The sequence below is a fragment of the Trachurus japonicus genome, chromosome 1 (assembly GCF_045865225.1).
Source record: "Trachurus japonicus isolate A0001 chromosome 1, Traja_1.0".
Lineage (NCBI taxonomy): Eukaryota > Metazoa > Chordata > Actinopteri > Carangiformes > Carangidae > Trachurus > Trachurus japonicus.
In genome coordinates, this window is record NC_140907.1 from 9,973,863 (window position 1) to 9,986,422 (window position 12,560).

At 43.4% G+C, this 12,560-nt stretch overlaps 1 protein-coding gene across 1 annotated transcript; it reads right to left on the reverse strand.

Moving 5' to 3' along the window:
• Positions 1–49: 49 nt before the first annotated feature.
• On the reverse strand, positions 50–12,415 carry LOC146991382 (uncharacterized). The gene is made up of 7 exons (XM_085788882.1): positions 12,332–12,415; positions 11,295–11,410; positions 9,991–10,826; positions 8,266–8,349; positions 6,233–6,911; positions 2,521–4,263; positions 50–978 (listed from the first exon to the last, which is right to left on the reverse strand). Exons 2-7 carry the CDS (start codon positions 11,395–11,397, stop codon positions 599–601), a joined length of 3,825 nt encoding a protein of 1,274 aa, XP_085645008.1. The 5' UTR covers positions 11,398–11,410; positions 12,332–12,415; the 3' UTR covers positions 50–598.
• Between the last annotated feature and the right edge of the window lie 145 nt (positions 12,416–12,560).

Genomic DNA, 12,560 nt, shown 5'->3' on the forward strand with positions numbered 1-12,560 from the left:
TGATTCAGACACGGCGGAGGAAAACAGTGCGCCCTCTGGTGGACTACTCTTTTTTTATTAAACCAGAACTGGGTCATTTACATTAAACACGATGCGCTTTACAAAAGTACTGGCTCAAAATAAGTTTGTTTTTCTACAGTAGTTGTGGTAGTTAAGTTGTTATTCCACTGTAGTTACTTAGAGACAAGCACCACTGAGGTGTGTTTTCTTTTTTTCCCCCATAATCAGTCTGACAATTCAAATTTCACTCAGAATGTAAAAATCAATAAAATATTGACAAACAGTAAATATAAACATGCATACTCTTTCAGAGTTATTAATGCTTAAGCATATTATTAATAAAAAATTCAACAACTATTTCAACCTTGTGTCTTGAACTAAATGAACGCTCTAAAACGGCATTTCTTCAATGGACAGAGCTTACAACAGCCAGACAACTGATGATAAAAAGCTACAGAAAAAGAGGGATGTACAAATCTATTACATATAACTTCACATCTCAGTGAACAGAAATAAGAGCAGAACAGAGAGAACAACAGACTGGACACATAAAAGTGCTGAACTCAACAAATGATAAAACTATGCATTCGTGCACAAGTTACTGAGAGTCATCTCCAGTCACATCTATCTCATTCATATCTTCCTCTTCCTCTTCCCCTCCCCCTTCCTCTTCCTCTTCTGGAGAGACGTCAATGGTGTTAGGTCCGTCTTTGTGCTCTCTGGTCTGAGGCACTTTAACTGGTGAGTAAAGATCATCCACCTCCACGTCCTCTTCCTCTTCCTCCTCCTCCTCCTCTTCTTCTTCTTGTTGTTCTTCATCGCAGCTGGAGGTGCTGCTGCTCCCACCAGCATCTTCCAGAGGTGTTTGGGGGTGTGAGGTGGGATGTGACGGCAGGTCTGTGTCACTGTAAGACAAACCTGCATCACTGATGACAGTCCTCTGTGGTGGGTCCGACTCTGCTGCATTACAGGTTGTCCCTAAAAGACAAAAAAAAAAAAAACACACACCAAGCAGAGTCTAGAGTCACTGGGGAACTGTTACTTTCCACACCTGCCATACAGTGCATCCACCCAAGAACTGGACTTAAAGGGTAATTGCCGTTTTTTTACAATCTGGACCTTATTTCTAACTTAAAATACGATCATTTACTCACCCAGATAACTTTGGTGTCATTACAAGTCGTTCCGACAAAATTAGAGCCGCGTATATCCATATAATGCAAGTACACAGGGCAGCGAAATGCAGCCTCTAAATAACACATTACCTGTATCTGCAGAGAAACTCCTTCATTTCACCAATATTTTGTTATGACACGCTAGTGTCCGGGGTTAACTGTTATCACCATCCGGGGTGGCTTGTTGCTACTGCTTGTTTCTGACTTGTCAGAACAAAATGAGCAGCTAGATGAAGTTCAACTTCCACAGGCTTCCTCTCCTCAACCTGGACTCACTAAAGCTCCGGCTAGTTGAGCTAAAAATGGACCCGAATGCCAAAGCAGAATGATTATTATCAGAATGAGCCGGGCAGCAGTCGGAGATGACATCATCCAGATCAGAGGTCAGTAGATCAACCTACAGACCCCGGATGTTGATAACAGGTCATCCCAGACTCAGAGGGGAATAGCACTAGTATATCATAACAAAATATTGGTGAAATGAACAAGTTTGACGGTAGATAATGCGTTATTTAGAGGCTGCATTGCGTGCCCCGTGTTCTCGCATTATATGGATATATGCGGCTCTCGGCTGGATCTAATTTCATCGGAACAACTTGTAATGACACCAAAGTTATCTGGGTGAGTAAATGATCGTATTTTATGCTAGAAATAAGGTCCTGATTGTAAAAAAAGGGCAATTCCCCTCATAGCATTAATTTCAGGTACTTGTACTTTTCACTATCCATTTTAAAATTTGTATTTCTATGCTAACAAATACTTATCATCATCATCGTGTCCTATTTACATATTGTGTCACCTGTTTTCAACCCTTTCACATGAGCATACAGTGTAGAGGACATACACAGCACCTAATCGTCTAACAGCTGTCCTCATTAAAGGTTATAGCTACAACAATAAATTTTTCAAAAATAATACATCCACAGAACGTCTAGAGGGGTGCAGAATAAGTATTAATTTTACTGAAAAAAAAAGTATAGTGTTTTGACATTCTGACGGGTCCAAAATATATAAATATATATATAAATATATAATCATATATTATATGATTATATATTATATATAATCGACACATTTGGTGATTTTATTTTTTTGGACAAGTTCAGGTCAGGTGAGCCAACCAAGAATTAATGCTGGTGAGCCGGGCTGCGTTGGCTCCAGGCTTCAACACCCATGGGTCCCCGGGACGCCTGTTAAGAACTCTAATTGAAGTTAAGGAAAGCCGAGACTTGTTTTATTCGACGACACCACATATGGATCACAGGCTCCACTGTTGCCCTCAATACAAAAAAAGTGCTTGGAAATCTACTAAAATGAACCATGTCAATCAGAACAAACACCTTACCCTCATCAGGGCTCTTCAGTGGCTGCTCCCCTTCAGCTGCTATCTGGGCCACCTCTTCTTCCAAAACATCAAAGGCAAACACTGAAGGGTTTTCACCAAACAAACTGGTCTCCTTCGACCTGGAGCTGTCTTCAATTTCTTGCAGCGTTCTCTTCATCGCATCTATTACTTCGTTGGAAATTAGATTGTGATTTTTATCAACTATGATCCGAGGTTCATTTTGTCCGTCTCTTACAGTTTCATTTGTTTCCTGGCTCTTTTTTGACCTCCTCATTTTTGAGCGTTGTCTTTTTATAAGGTTCTTGAAGTCCTTCAGGTTGACCATCTGTGGCCGTTTGACAACCTCAACATCTTCATCAGGCTTGCTGGTGCTCTCAGTGCTTGCCGAGCTCTTCAGTGCAATTGAGCCCAAATCTGTATTTCTACTGATCCTCCTTCTTTTGTACCTTTTCCTTGTTTTGTCCTTGTTTTCGGAATCTTCCTTTGTCAAACTGTTGTCCGTTTTCTGCTGACTTTCTTCACTGTGGTTCTTTGGAGAGGCAGGCCCTTTGAATAGTTTTTTTGGTCTTCCACGTTTCCTTTTTTGGACTCCCTCTTTATCCACTGTCTTCACACTGTGGGCCATAGGTTTAGCAAACGAACACATCCCCGGGCTTGTGCCACTTAACTCTAGAGCCTTTTTCAAGAAACCCCTGGTTCCGATGCGAGATGGGCCGGTTTTCCCTCTGGTTTTCTTTCCCTGACTTTCTGTGATGGATGATGGTTGATTTCGTCCCTCTACAGATTTAGACTGACTCTTCAAAGAGCTGTTGGCCAGTTCTCTTTCCTTAGCCAGCACATTGTTACTTGACAAACTGACTTGACAAACGCTCAAGTTAATGTGACTGTTCATTGCATCACTGACTTTCACATTTTTAAATTCCGAGACAGAACCGACAGCCTCTTGTGGTTTATTGCGGTGTGTTCTCTTCCTCCTTTTAGGGGCGATGGCATCCCCTGTAGTGTCACCTTCCTTCCTCCTCCTACGGTCAGATTTTAGTCCTGAAGCATTTTGTTGACCAGCAGACGCGGTCTGTCCCTCTTCCACACCTTTTGCCATATAAGGTTTGGGATTCAGGTTGTCCTGCCGTTGTTTTGACCAACGGTACCAGGTTGTCTCTTGTGGTAATGACGCAGTTTTATTTTCTTTGCGACTAACGGCACTGAGAGATGAGTCCAGTGATCCTGGGTTTTCTGTGAGCCAAGGGGGCCCATGAAGAGATGGCTTTGGCTGAATTTTAATGCCAAGGTTAGCTGGGATGTTTGGGGCAGGCGGATATTTTGTTGATGGAGTAAATGTCTGTAATGGAGACAGACATCGAGGGAGCCGCAAGTCGTCCAAGCAGGGCAAACGAAGAGGATGTGAGTATGTCTCATTACTCAAGGGTAAAAGCTGAAGGATGTGCTCATTGTCTAGGGAAGATGCTTCGTGTAACGCTGGGTAATGTAGTTTCTGCCCGGTGGAGAAGCGAGCTCCGGGTGCGACTGATCTTACTGTGGGCGGTTCAGGATGGAGACCTTCTTGACTTTTAAGCAGTGGTGCGCACTGCTGGCTCATACCATCCATCTGCCACATGGATCTGATGGATGAGTGATTCGGTGCAAAGCACTGTTGCTGTTGGAGTTGTAGCACACCGTCTGGCAGCACGGATGAAAGGCTTGAGCAGCTGAGCTGGTTCTGAGCTGTGAGAAAACTGTGGATACCTGTACAACAAGTGGGAAGACTGCCATGAATCTGTCTTGAGACTGAATCAAAAAAACAAAAACAAAAAACAAACAAAAGGACAATAAAATGAACCAGTAACACACTGAACAAAAGGGAACATCCTGTTTGGCTGGTATGCCACACTATATAATGTCTTGACATAAATAATCATTGTTGTTGTTATGTTATTTAGATTTTTTTTTTCCCAGTAATCATGTTACATTATCAAAAAAGCATCTGCACATCCATACTAGTCCTGATGAACCAGTTTTTTTCATGAATATATCCATTTATAATCATACCATGCCATACCTACACCAAAACATTCTATCAGATAGTGAACTGCAATGTTGCTTGTATACTGCATATGGAAACAGTGAAAACATGCTATTTCATTAGCAGGAACTGTGACATTACTAGTACGGATAATACATTTAAATAAAATTAGGGATGCACCAATTGTGAAATTCTTGGCCGATACCGATGTTTAAAATGACAATTTTGCCGATGGCCGATGCTGGTAACGATGTTTTTTCCCTGTAATTTATTCCTCTATTGTAAAGGAAACCAAAAATGTCATTTCACCCACACAACTGACAATTTTGGTCACTTGACGTAAAGGGATAGTTAAACATTTTGGCAAATTGGCTCATTGCCATAATCCCTATAGTTTTAGGAGTAGGTCCGTTACCTTTAATTGTTGGTGCAAGCTATTTTTAGAACGACGGAGCAGAGCCGCAAGCTGCTAAGAGCTACACTACGGAGGCTAGTGGAATTTCTTGGTTTTCCTCATCAAACTCATCAAATACACAATCCGAACAACTCCAAAACGCTCTCATGGACAAGTCGTGACCTGCACATTCACCACGCTATGAGATAATAACAGAACGTTACCAGACAGAGTTGTTTTCAAGGCAAATGCAGAGACTGCTTGCTGAAAAACTGCCCCCGACAGGAACGTTCATCAGTGGTTTTGCAAAAATTTACCTCTAAAACAACTCCGTCTCGTAATGTTTCATTATTATCTCATAGCGTGGTGAATGTGCAGGTCACAACTTGTCCACAAGAGCGTTTTGGAGTTGTTGGATTGTGGACAACGAGGAATTTTGGAAAGCGAAGTGTTTTCACACTACATTTACCATGAGCCTCCGCGCACGGTGAAATTCTTGGACTGGCACAAGACGGACGCCTTGCCAAGAATGTTTTCATTCATCAAGAATTAAAGTCGGAGGTTCAAAGATGATCAGATACCGTCATAGTTTCATAAACGGCGATTCGGCGGTGTTATTCCCATGACCCACCGGGCAGCGTCCGCGAAACCGAAAGTAAGAAAGCGCTGGTCGGCTCGCCCAGCATTTCACCACTAATAATAATAATAATAATAATAACAAAATAACGATAGAGACAAAACGATGTATTTATCGAAAATGGACCCATTAACAAGTGTGGGTAACGTAGATTCATCCACATTAATATGAGACTTTTTTGTAACCAAATACAAACTCCTCGTTGTCCCCTTAATGAGGGAAACCAAGAAATTCCATTAGTCTCCGTAGCGTAGCTCTGAGCAGCTCGCGGCTCTGCTCCGCCGTTCTAAAAACAGCTTGCACCGACAATTAAAGATAACAAACCTACTCCAAGACTGTAGGGATTATGGCAATGGGCTAATTTGCCAAAATGTTAAACTATCCCTTTAAACAAATTCAAAGTGTACGCGCCCTCTAATGTCTCGGCAGAGTCACATTCCCCCCCAAAAAAGAGAGAAAAAAATAAACAGGCTTCTGCTCCAGACAGCACAATATGCCACTGAACAGACAAACATCGGCCACTGCCATCAGTATACCGATGGCCGATGCCAGTCAACGAGGCGAATATCGGCCTTTTCCGATGTTCAGCCGATGCATCGGTACATCCCTAAATATAATACACCTTTATTTTATGGTTCAGCAAAGAAAAACATCTACATACCTTTATCTGCTGATGACTTGTCACTTTGTGTCTCCAAATCCTGGTACAGCACACATCCTGCTGAACCGAGGCCAGCAGGAATCTGACTGTGCCCTGTGTCACTCTGTGGGGCGGGGACCCGGGGAACAGCCGGGACTCTGCTGTGGCTCTGTTGAGGAAATTGAGACTTCTTGCTGTCCAAGGTGGGCAGGATGTTGAGGCCCATCATGATGTCCTCCAGCAGCTTTTCTATCTGCTCGTCAGATTCCTCCACGGGGCCCTGGTGCTGCTGGAGGGGTGGAGCTGCATCAAGGCCACTGGCTTGGTTTGGGGTGAAGCAGTCGCCAGAGGGTGGCTGGGGGTCAGGGGTGGTGTTGGGGTGGGGTAGTGATTTGGGAGGGTCAGTGGTGGTGTTGGGGTGGGGTAGTGATTTGGGAGGGTCAGCGGTGGTGTTGGGGTGGGGTAGTGGTGATTTGGGAGGGTCAGCGGTGGTGTTGGGGTGGGGTAGTGATTTGGGAGGGTCAGCGGTGGTGTTGGGGTGGGGTAGTGGTGATTTGGGAGGGTCAGCGGTGGGGTGGGCTGGTGATTTGGGAGGGTCGGAGGTAGCAGGTTGAAGAATGCGACAGACTGCTTCTTGTGTTGAAGGAGGAGGGTGATGGTTTGAAAGGCCTTCCTCTGGCCTTTCGCTGTTGCAGCCATCCTACAAGATGACAAAGATGAGCAACATACAAGTTCAGCATGAACATAAGAACCTATCCGGTGCCTTCATTAGATAGACAATGGAGAGAGACTGGGGGAAAGACACAGTAAAGATCGGGAGCTGATCCAGCAATCACTGCTTTAGGCTCAGCAAACATGGGATGTTCTCTAACCACCCAACCACTGAGCGTTCCTGCATGGAGAGTTTTGCTCATTATTTATTTCTATAGACGTAAGGCACTGGCAAAAGAGCACCCTATCAAATTAATTTGTTTCAACTTGTCCAGTCTTAGACCAGTGCTGTTGTGGCAGCTGATACAGGGTCAGCAGGAAGGAGGAGGAGGAGGACATGGTCAGCTACCACAGACAGACTCAGACGTATCCTGTGGGAAACACTACAGTACTGCACTTGACGCTAGCTACTTACAGTGACATGCAAAAATTTCTGTTAATGTGAACTGTTAAGCAACAGATCTCCAAAGGCATAAAGTAAACATGGAACGCTCTTTTGCAATATCAGGGTTCCTACAGCTTAAGCCAAGTTAAATTTAAGACTTTTCAAGACTTTTTTAAAGCCACTTGAAATTAAATTTAAGACCGACTTCATAATAAACACAAAGAAAAAAAAAAACACCACATCAATTACATAGGGTTAGGGACAATTTTACCCACTTTCCTATGTGATCCAAGGTAAAGTGACTGCTACATGAACATTGGATTGTGTCTCTTAACTAGTGTGGACTGAAGACTGAATGCGAGCGACACGTGTGCTATAGGGGCTGTGTCCACCAGACGCGTTTTTAGCGCTCTGGGCGTCTACTTTACATTCAAACCCTATTGAGTTGGGCGCTCACAGCGCTCAGCGCCCTCGGCGGTAAAACGCCCTCGGCGCTTGCTTCTTTTTGTCGCGGCGCTCAGAGCGCTTCGAGTTGAAATCTGTTCAACTTTTAGAACAGCGCTACGCTCGTCAATGTCACTTTTCCCCGCACTGACCAATCAGAATCAAGAAGGGGCGGGACTTACGTTACCGACAGCAACACAACCGGAGACGTGGCTCGGTTTATATCATGACCCACACTTGTATTGAAGGTAGGCCGACCTCAGGGTCCATGTCAAAAGCTGCTGCTAATGCTATTGTGTATTTCTGACACTCGTTGTAGTGTTTACATTAAACAAGGCCAGAACACGGAAGTGTCAGAGGACTCGTTTTGTAACCTAGCAACAGCGGCGTTCTGACGAGGGAGAGAGAGAGCGCTAAGCGCTGGGAAAGCAGCGCTGAGAGCGCTGTCAGAGCTGAAAGCGCGTCCGGTGGACACGGCCCCTTAACGTATGAATTCTTCACCATGCTGATCTACCTGTGTTAGAGCGGACGTTTCATCCAAGTCCTGGATGTTCACCACCTCCCACGTCTTTCCTTCAGTCTTCCTCCTCAGCTTCACCTGCACCAAGAGGAGAAAATGCAGCGATGACGAGAACACAGAGGAGGCTTCCTACACGAGTGACGACAGTCTGAGGACATCACAGGGACATCACAGCTGAGTCATAATCATCCTGTCATGAAACTAAATTTCCTTCTTTCTTTTTTTTCCCTGCTCTTCTTTGTTTCCTCAGGCGTAGAACTGACAAGCCTGACGTGACCGAGCTTGAGGGGCTGCGAAGATATGAGTCAGAACTTTAGACAACAGCAGCTGAGAGGTTGACGACACCCTGAAACCACGACTGTTTGGAAATTTAAAAAAACACCAGGACAGGAAGTCACAACTAAACACAATGTGTTCTTAATGTCTCCACTGGTTCAACTGAAGTGTCAGTTCCATTGTGTAAGAACAAAGAACAAGTGTAAACAATGATTAAGATCAGTGGGTAATACTACCTAATATACAGTGCTGCTTGAAAGTTGACTGTAGATGCATGTGCGTTTATCCCCGATGCTACCAGAGACGTCCGTTACTCTCTGGAGGTGATGTGTGGGTTGGCCCTTACCTAATTTATTATTTTTCTGGTGCTTCTTGGTGAAACTTCTGGGCAGAGCTGTCCTCCATGTGGAAATGATTTGTCTTACACATCTTACAAAACCTTTCCTCGGCATGTCTTATTTGATTGATCTGCTTAATTGATCACTTCAGCACCCACATGTTTCACTTGAGTCTATACTTGACTTTACCAACGCAGCTGGGGTTCACTTACTTTTTGCGCATACTCTGATTCCATGTTTCACGTACTCTGCTGGCTACACACACAGTTCCCTCAAAACAAGGACATGGAATTGATAAACATAACCCTGACATTATATAAAAACTGGTGATGATAAAATAAGAAAATCATAACAAAAAAAACCCTGAAAACTCTAAACTACACAATGGGTTCACAAACTTTCAAGCAGCACTGTAGATCAACTCATACATATAGATCATCTGGTAATATCACCTACTGTAACTAGCATGCCGGATTTTTTTTTCATTTCATTTATTCTTTATTTGTAATGGGACTCTGCATATTCAGGAACATACAAAAAATCTGTTTTTGTAAAAATGCCAGATTTAGCTCAAGAGCTAATTTCCATCTGTAGCATGGTCCACCAATACAGGTAATTATAAAGGATTAATCCAGACTAGAGAATGCATTTCCTGAAGGAAATACGGGTGAATGTTGAAAGATGCAAGCTGAGTGAGCTGATAAATTGTTGAAACGATGCTGAGTTAAGTGAAGAATTTGCTGAAGCAATCTTGTAAAGATGAAATAATATCTGAAGAGTTAAACTAAAACATGTAAGAAGGAGACTGTATGAAATGGTTGGAAATTACTTCAATTGTTGAAGATTAGTATGAACGAAGTCTACTCAAATATATTTAAAACTGACAGCTTGAAAACATTGTTGAACCATTACTAATATAGATGAAACATTTAATTTATTCTTTATTTGTAATGGGACTCTGCCTATTCTTTGTATTCCTATACTAATTTGTAGTAAATATGCCAGATTTATCTCAATCACTCATTTCCATCTGTAGCATGGTCCACAAATACAGGTAACTAAAGGATTAATCCAGATTAATTCCAAATGCATCACTTCTTCTTACCTTGACAGAACTCTGTGTGGTCTGCATCGCCTGCTGCAGCCGTTTCATCTCAGCCAGGCTCTTCATCACCACTCTCACATCTCCATGGTCCTTCTCTGCCGACTTCTGTCCTTCTGCTTCTGCCATCTCCTCTTCATCAGCCTGGACCGGCTGCTCTCCATCATCTCTGCCGTCTCTCTTTTTATTCTCCAGTTCAGTCCCTTCTTCTGACAAAACCCACATATTGTCTCCAAACTCCAACGTTGAATTCGTTAAACTGCTCGAGTGTTGGTTTGATGTAATCTCTACTTCACTTGATGCTCCACTGTGCGTGATGGTTTGAGCGTCAGAGGGTGTAGACTCTGGGGTAGGAGGTGTAGTTTGGGTAGAGAGAGCAACAGAACTGTCCGCAGACTTCGCCCCTGCTGTGACAGTCTGCGTTCCTGTTGATACGCAACTTCTCTCTTCACCTGAAGAATCAGTCTCCCTACTTTCAGCCACCTCAGCCTGAACCTGTGCATCCTTCATTTCCCCCCGTTCACCCCTCCCCCTGCTTTCTTCTGCAACGCCATTCTCTCCACCACTGCACTGACTCTTCAGTTTCTGCCCCTCTACGAGGTTTGTAATCCCAAACCGGCGAGCCGCAGCCAGCACATCACACTGCTCTACGCTTCCTTTCACCTCCAGTTCCCCAGAATAGAGCAGACCCACCAGTTTCAGCAGAGTCTGGGCCTTAACAGCGCCGAGTTGGACCTGATGCCTCTGGCCTGATGGGGGAGACGGGGAGGCGGACAGCTTCTCAGACAGGTACGGGCTGAGAGCCGCGAGGACACAGCTGTGGGTTGGCACTGAGATACCTTGAAAAAAATGTGTAGATGAGTGGGGAAAAAAATTAGATTTGATGTCCTATTTATTTGAACCTTCAGCTATGCTCAGGGTTCCTACACATTTGAAATTTCCAAATTCCATACTTTTTCCAGATTCTAATTTTCAGACTTCTCTATAAAAAAAATAAAATAATTTGTGATATCTGAGTAAATAGATGTGTATCATGTAAATAAATCATGCAATTAATCATTTGTGTTCATTATTCTGAATGTGTATGCCATTACGTATCCAAATAATCTCCAGGAGATTGTAGCTAGGTACAGTAGCACATACAAAATAATTAACCCAAATAACTTTAGATTAAGACCATATTTCCATACAATAATTTCCAATTTCCATACTTTTCCAGACCTGGAAATGTATAAAATCAAATTCCATACTTGTGTAGGAACTCTGTGCTTTCTGTTATCAGCTACACAGTTCGAGCTACTCCTCACCCTCTGTCTGGAGCAGGGTGTCACAGAACTCATTGCTCCTCTGAAGTTTCTGCAGACCTCCCAGGAGCTGCACCTCATGTCCTGGCCAACAGAACCTCGGCATGTTAACATGGACACTGCACAGAGAGCACAGGAGAGGACACACACAAATTACTGATGAAGCTTATGAAGCACATATGGATACACAGCTTTGTTGGCATGAGTGGTACTCAACAGAACTACACAGAACCCACCAGCTCACTTTTTCAATATCATTAGCTTTTACTCCATCAGCTATCAATACTCCATCAATCATTTAATTCCCACCTGTCTTATTTACTCTGTTGAGCAATTTGTAAATCATTATGAACTTAGCTAGTGAGGCTACGTTTAAATACATAAATTACCTTGTAGCACTGACAGTGTGTGACTGGTGAGACGGTTTCCACTTTAACTCCTCTTTGCCCCAACAGAAAAAAGTTTGTAGCTTGTAGCCGGTAAGTTGGTCCGGGTAGCTAATGGCAGCCAGGCAGCACGTGGGGAACACAAGTGCGCTCGAGCACCACTTGTTAACGAATTTTTGTGAGAAACACTTGTGTTTTTTTGTTGTTGTTTTTTTTGTGTGAGGCAGGTTCGGTATAATGCACAGATATAACTTAGTGAAGAACATTAATCACCAAACTCGATTAAAACTCGTGTTTAAAAGCTTCAAATAAGCGCTGAACACAGAGAGCTCGAGACCGACCTGACTTGAGCCAACATGTCACCTGACAGGTGATGTTTGTAGGCTCAGTTTAATATTTATTACCTCCAATTGTTCTGTTTTCTGTCCTCAATTCCCTGGCGTTGCTAAAACTACCATTATATAGCCACACGTGCTAGCTTCATTATTAGCTAGACTTGCAGAAAGTCATGTTAGGATGAGGTTAGGTAAATATGCATCTTTCATGTCATTCAGTTTGGTGCAGCAGCTCATTAGCAGGTTAGCACCTCGACGTGACCATGTTTTCTAACTGTAAATTGAGGTTTACTCTCCGCAAATTAAGTTTTACACTTACCAAGGTTTTTCTCCTGCACGAGTACATCTATTTCATCAGTGAAACCTCAATTCCCCCAAAGGCCTTTGCGTTTAAACGGTTTAAACCTGTGTAGTTATGTGCAGGACTCGTGAAAGTCCAGCATGTCTCCCCCTGCTGTCCATGACAGGCAGCTGCACCCACCTGCTCCTCTCCTCTGCGACAGTGATGGTCCTTCCAACTTCACCTGCTCCTCAATGACTCTGCATCA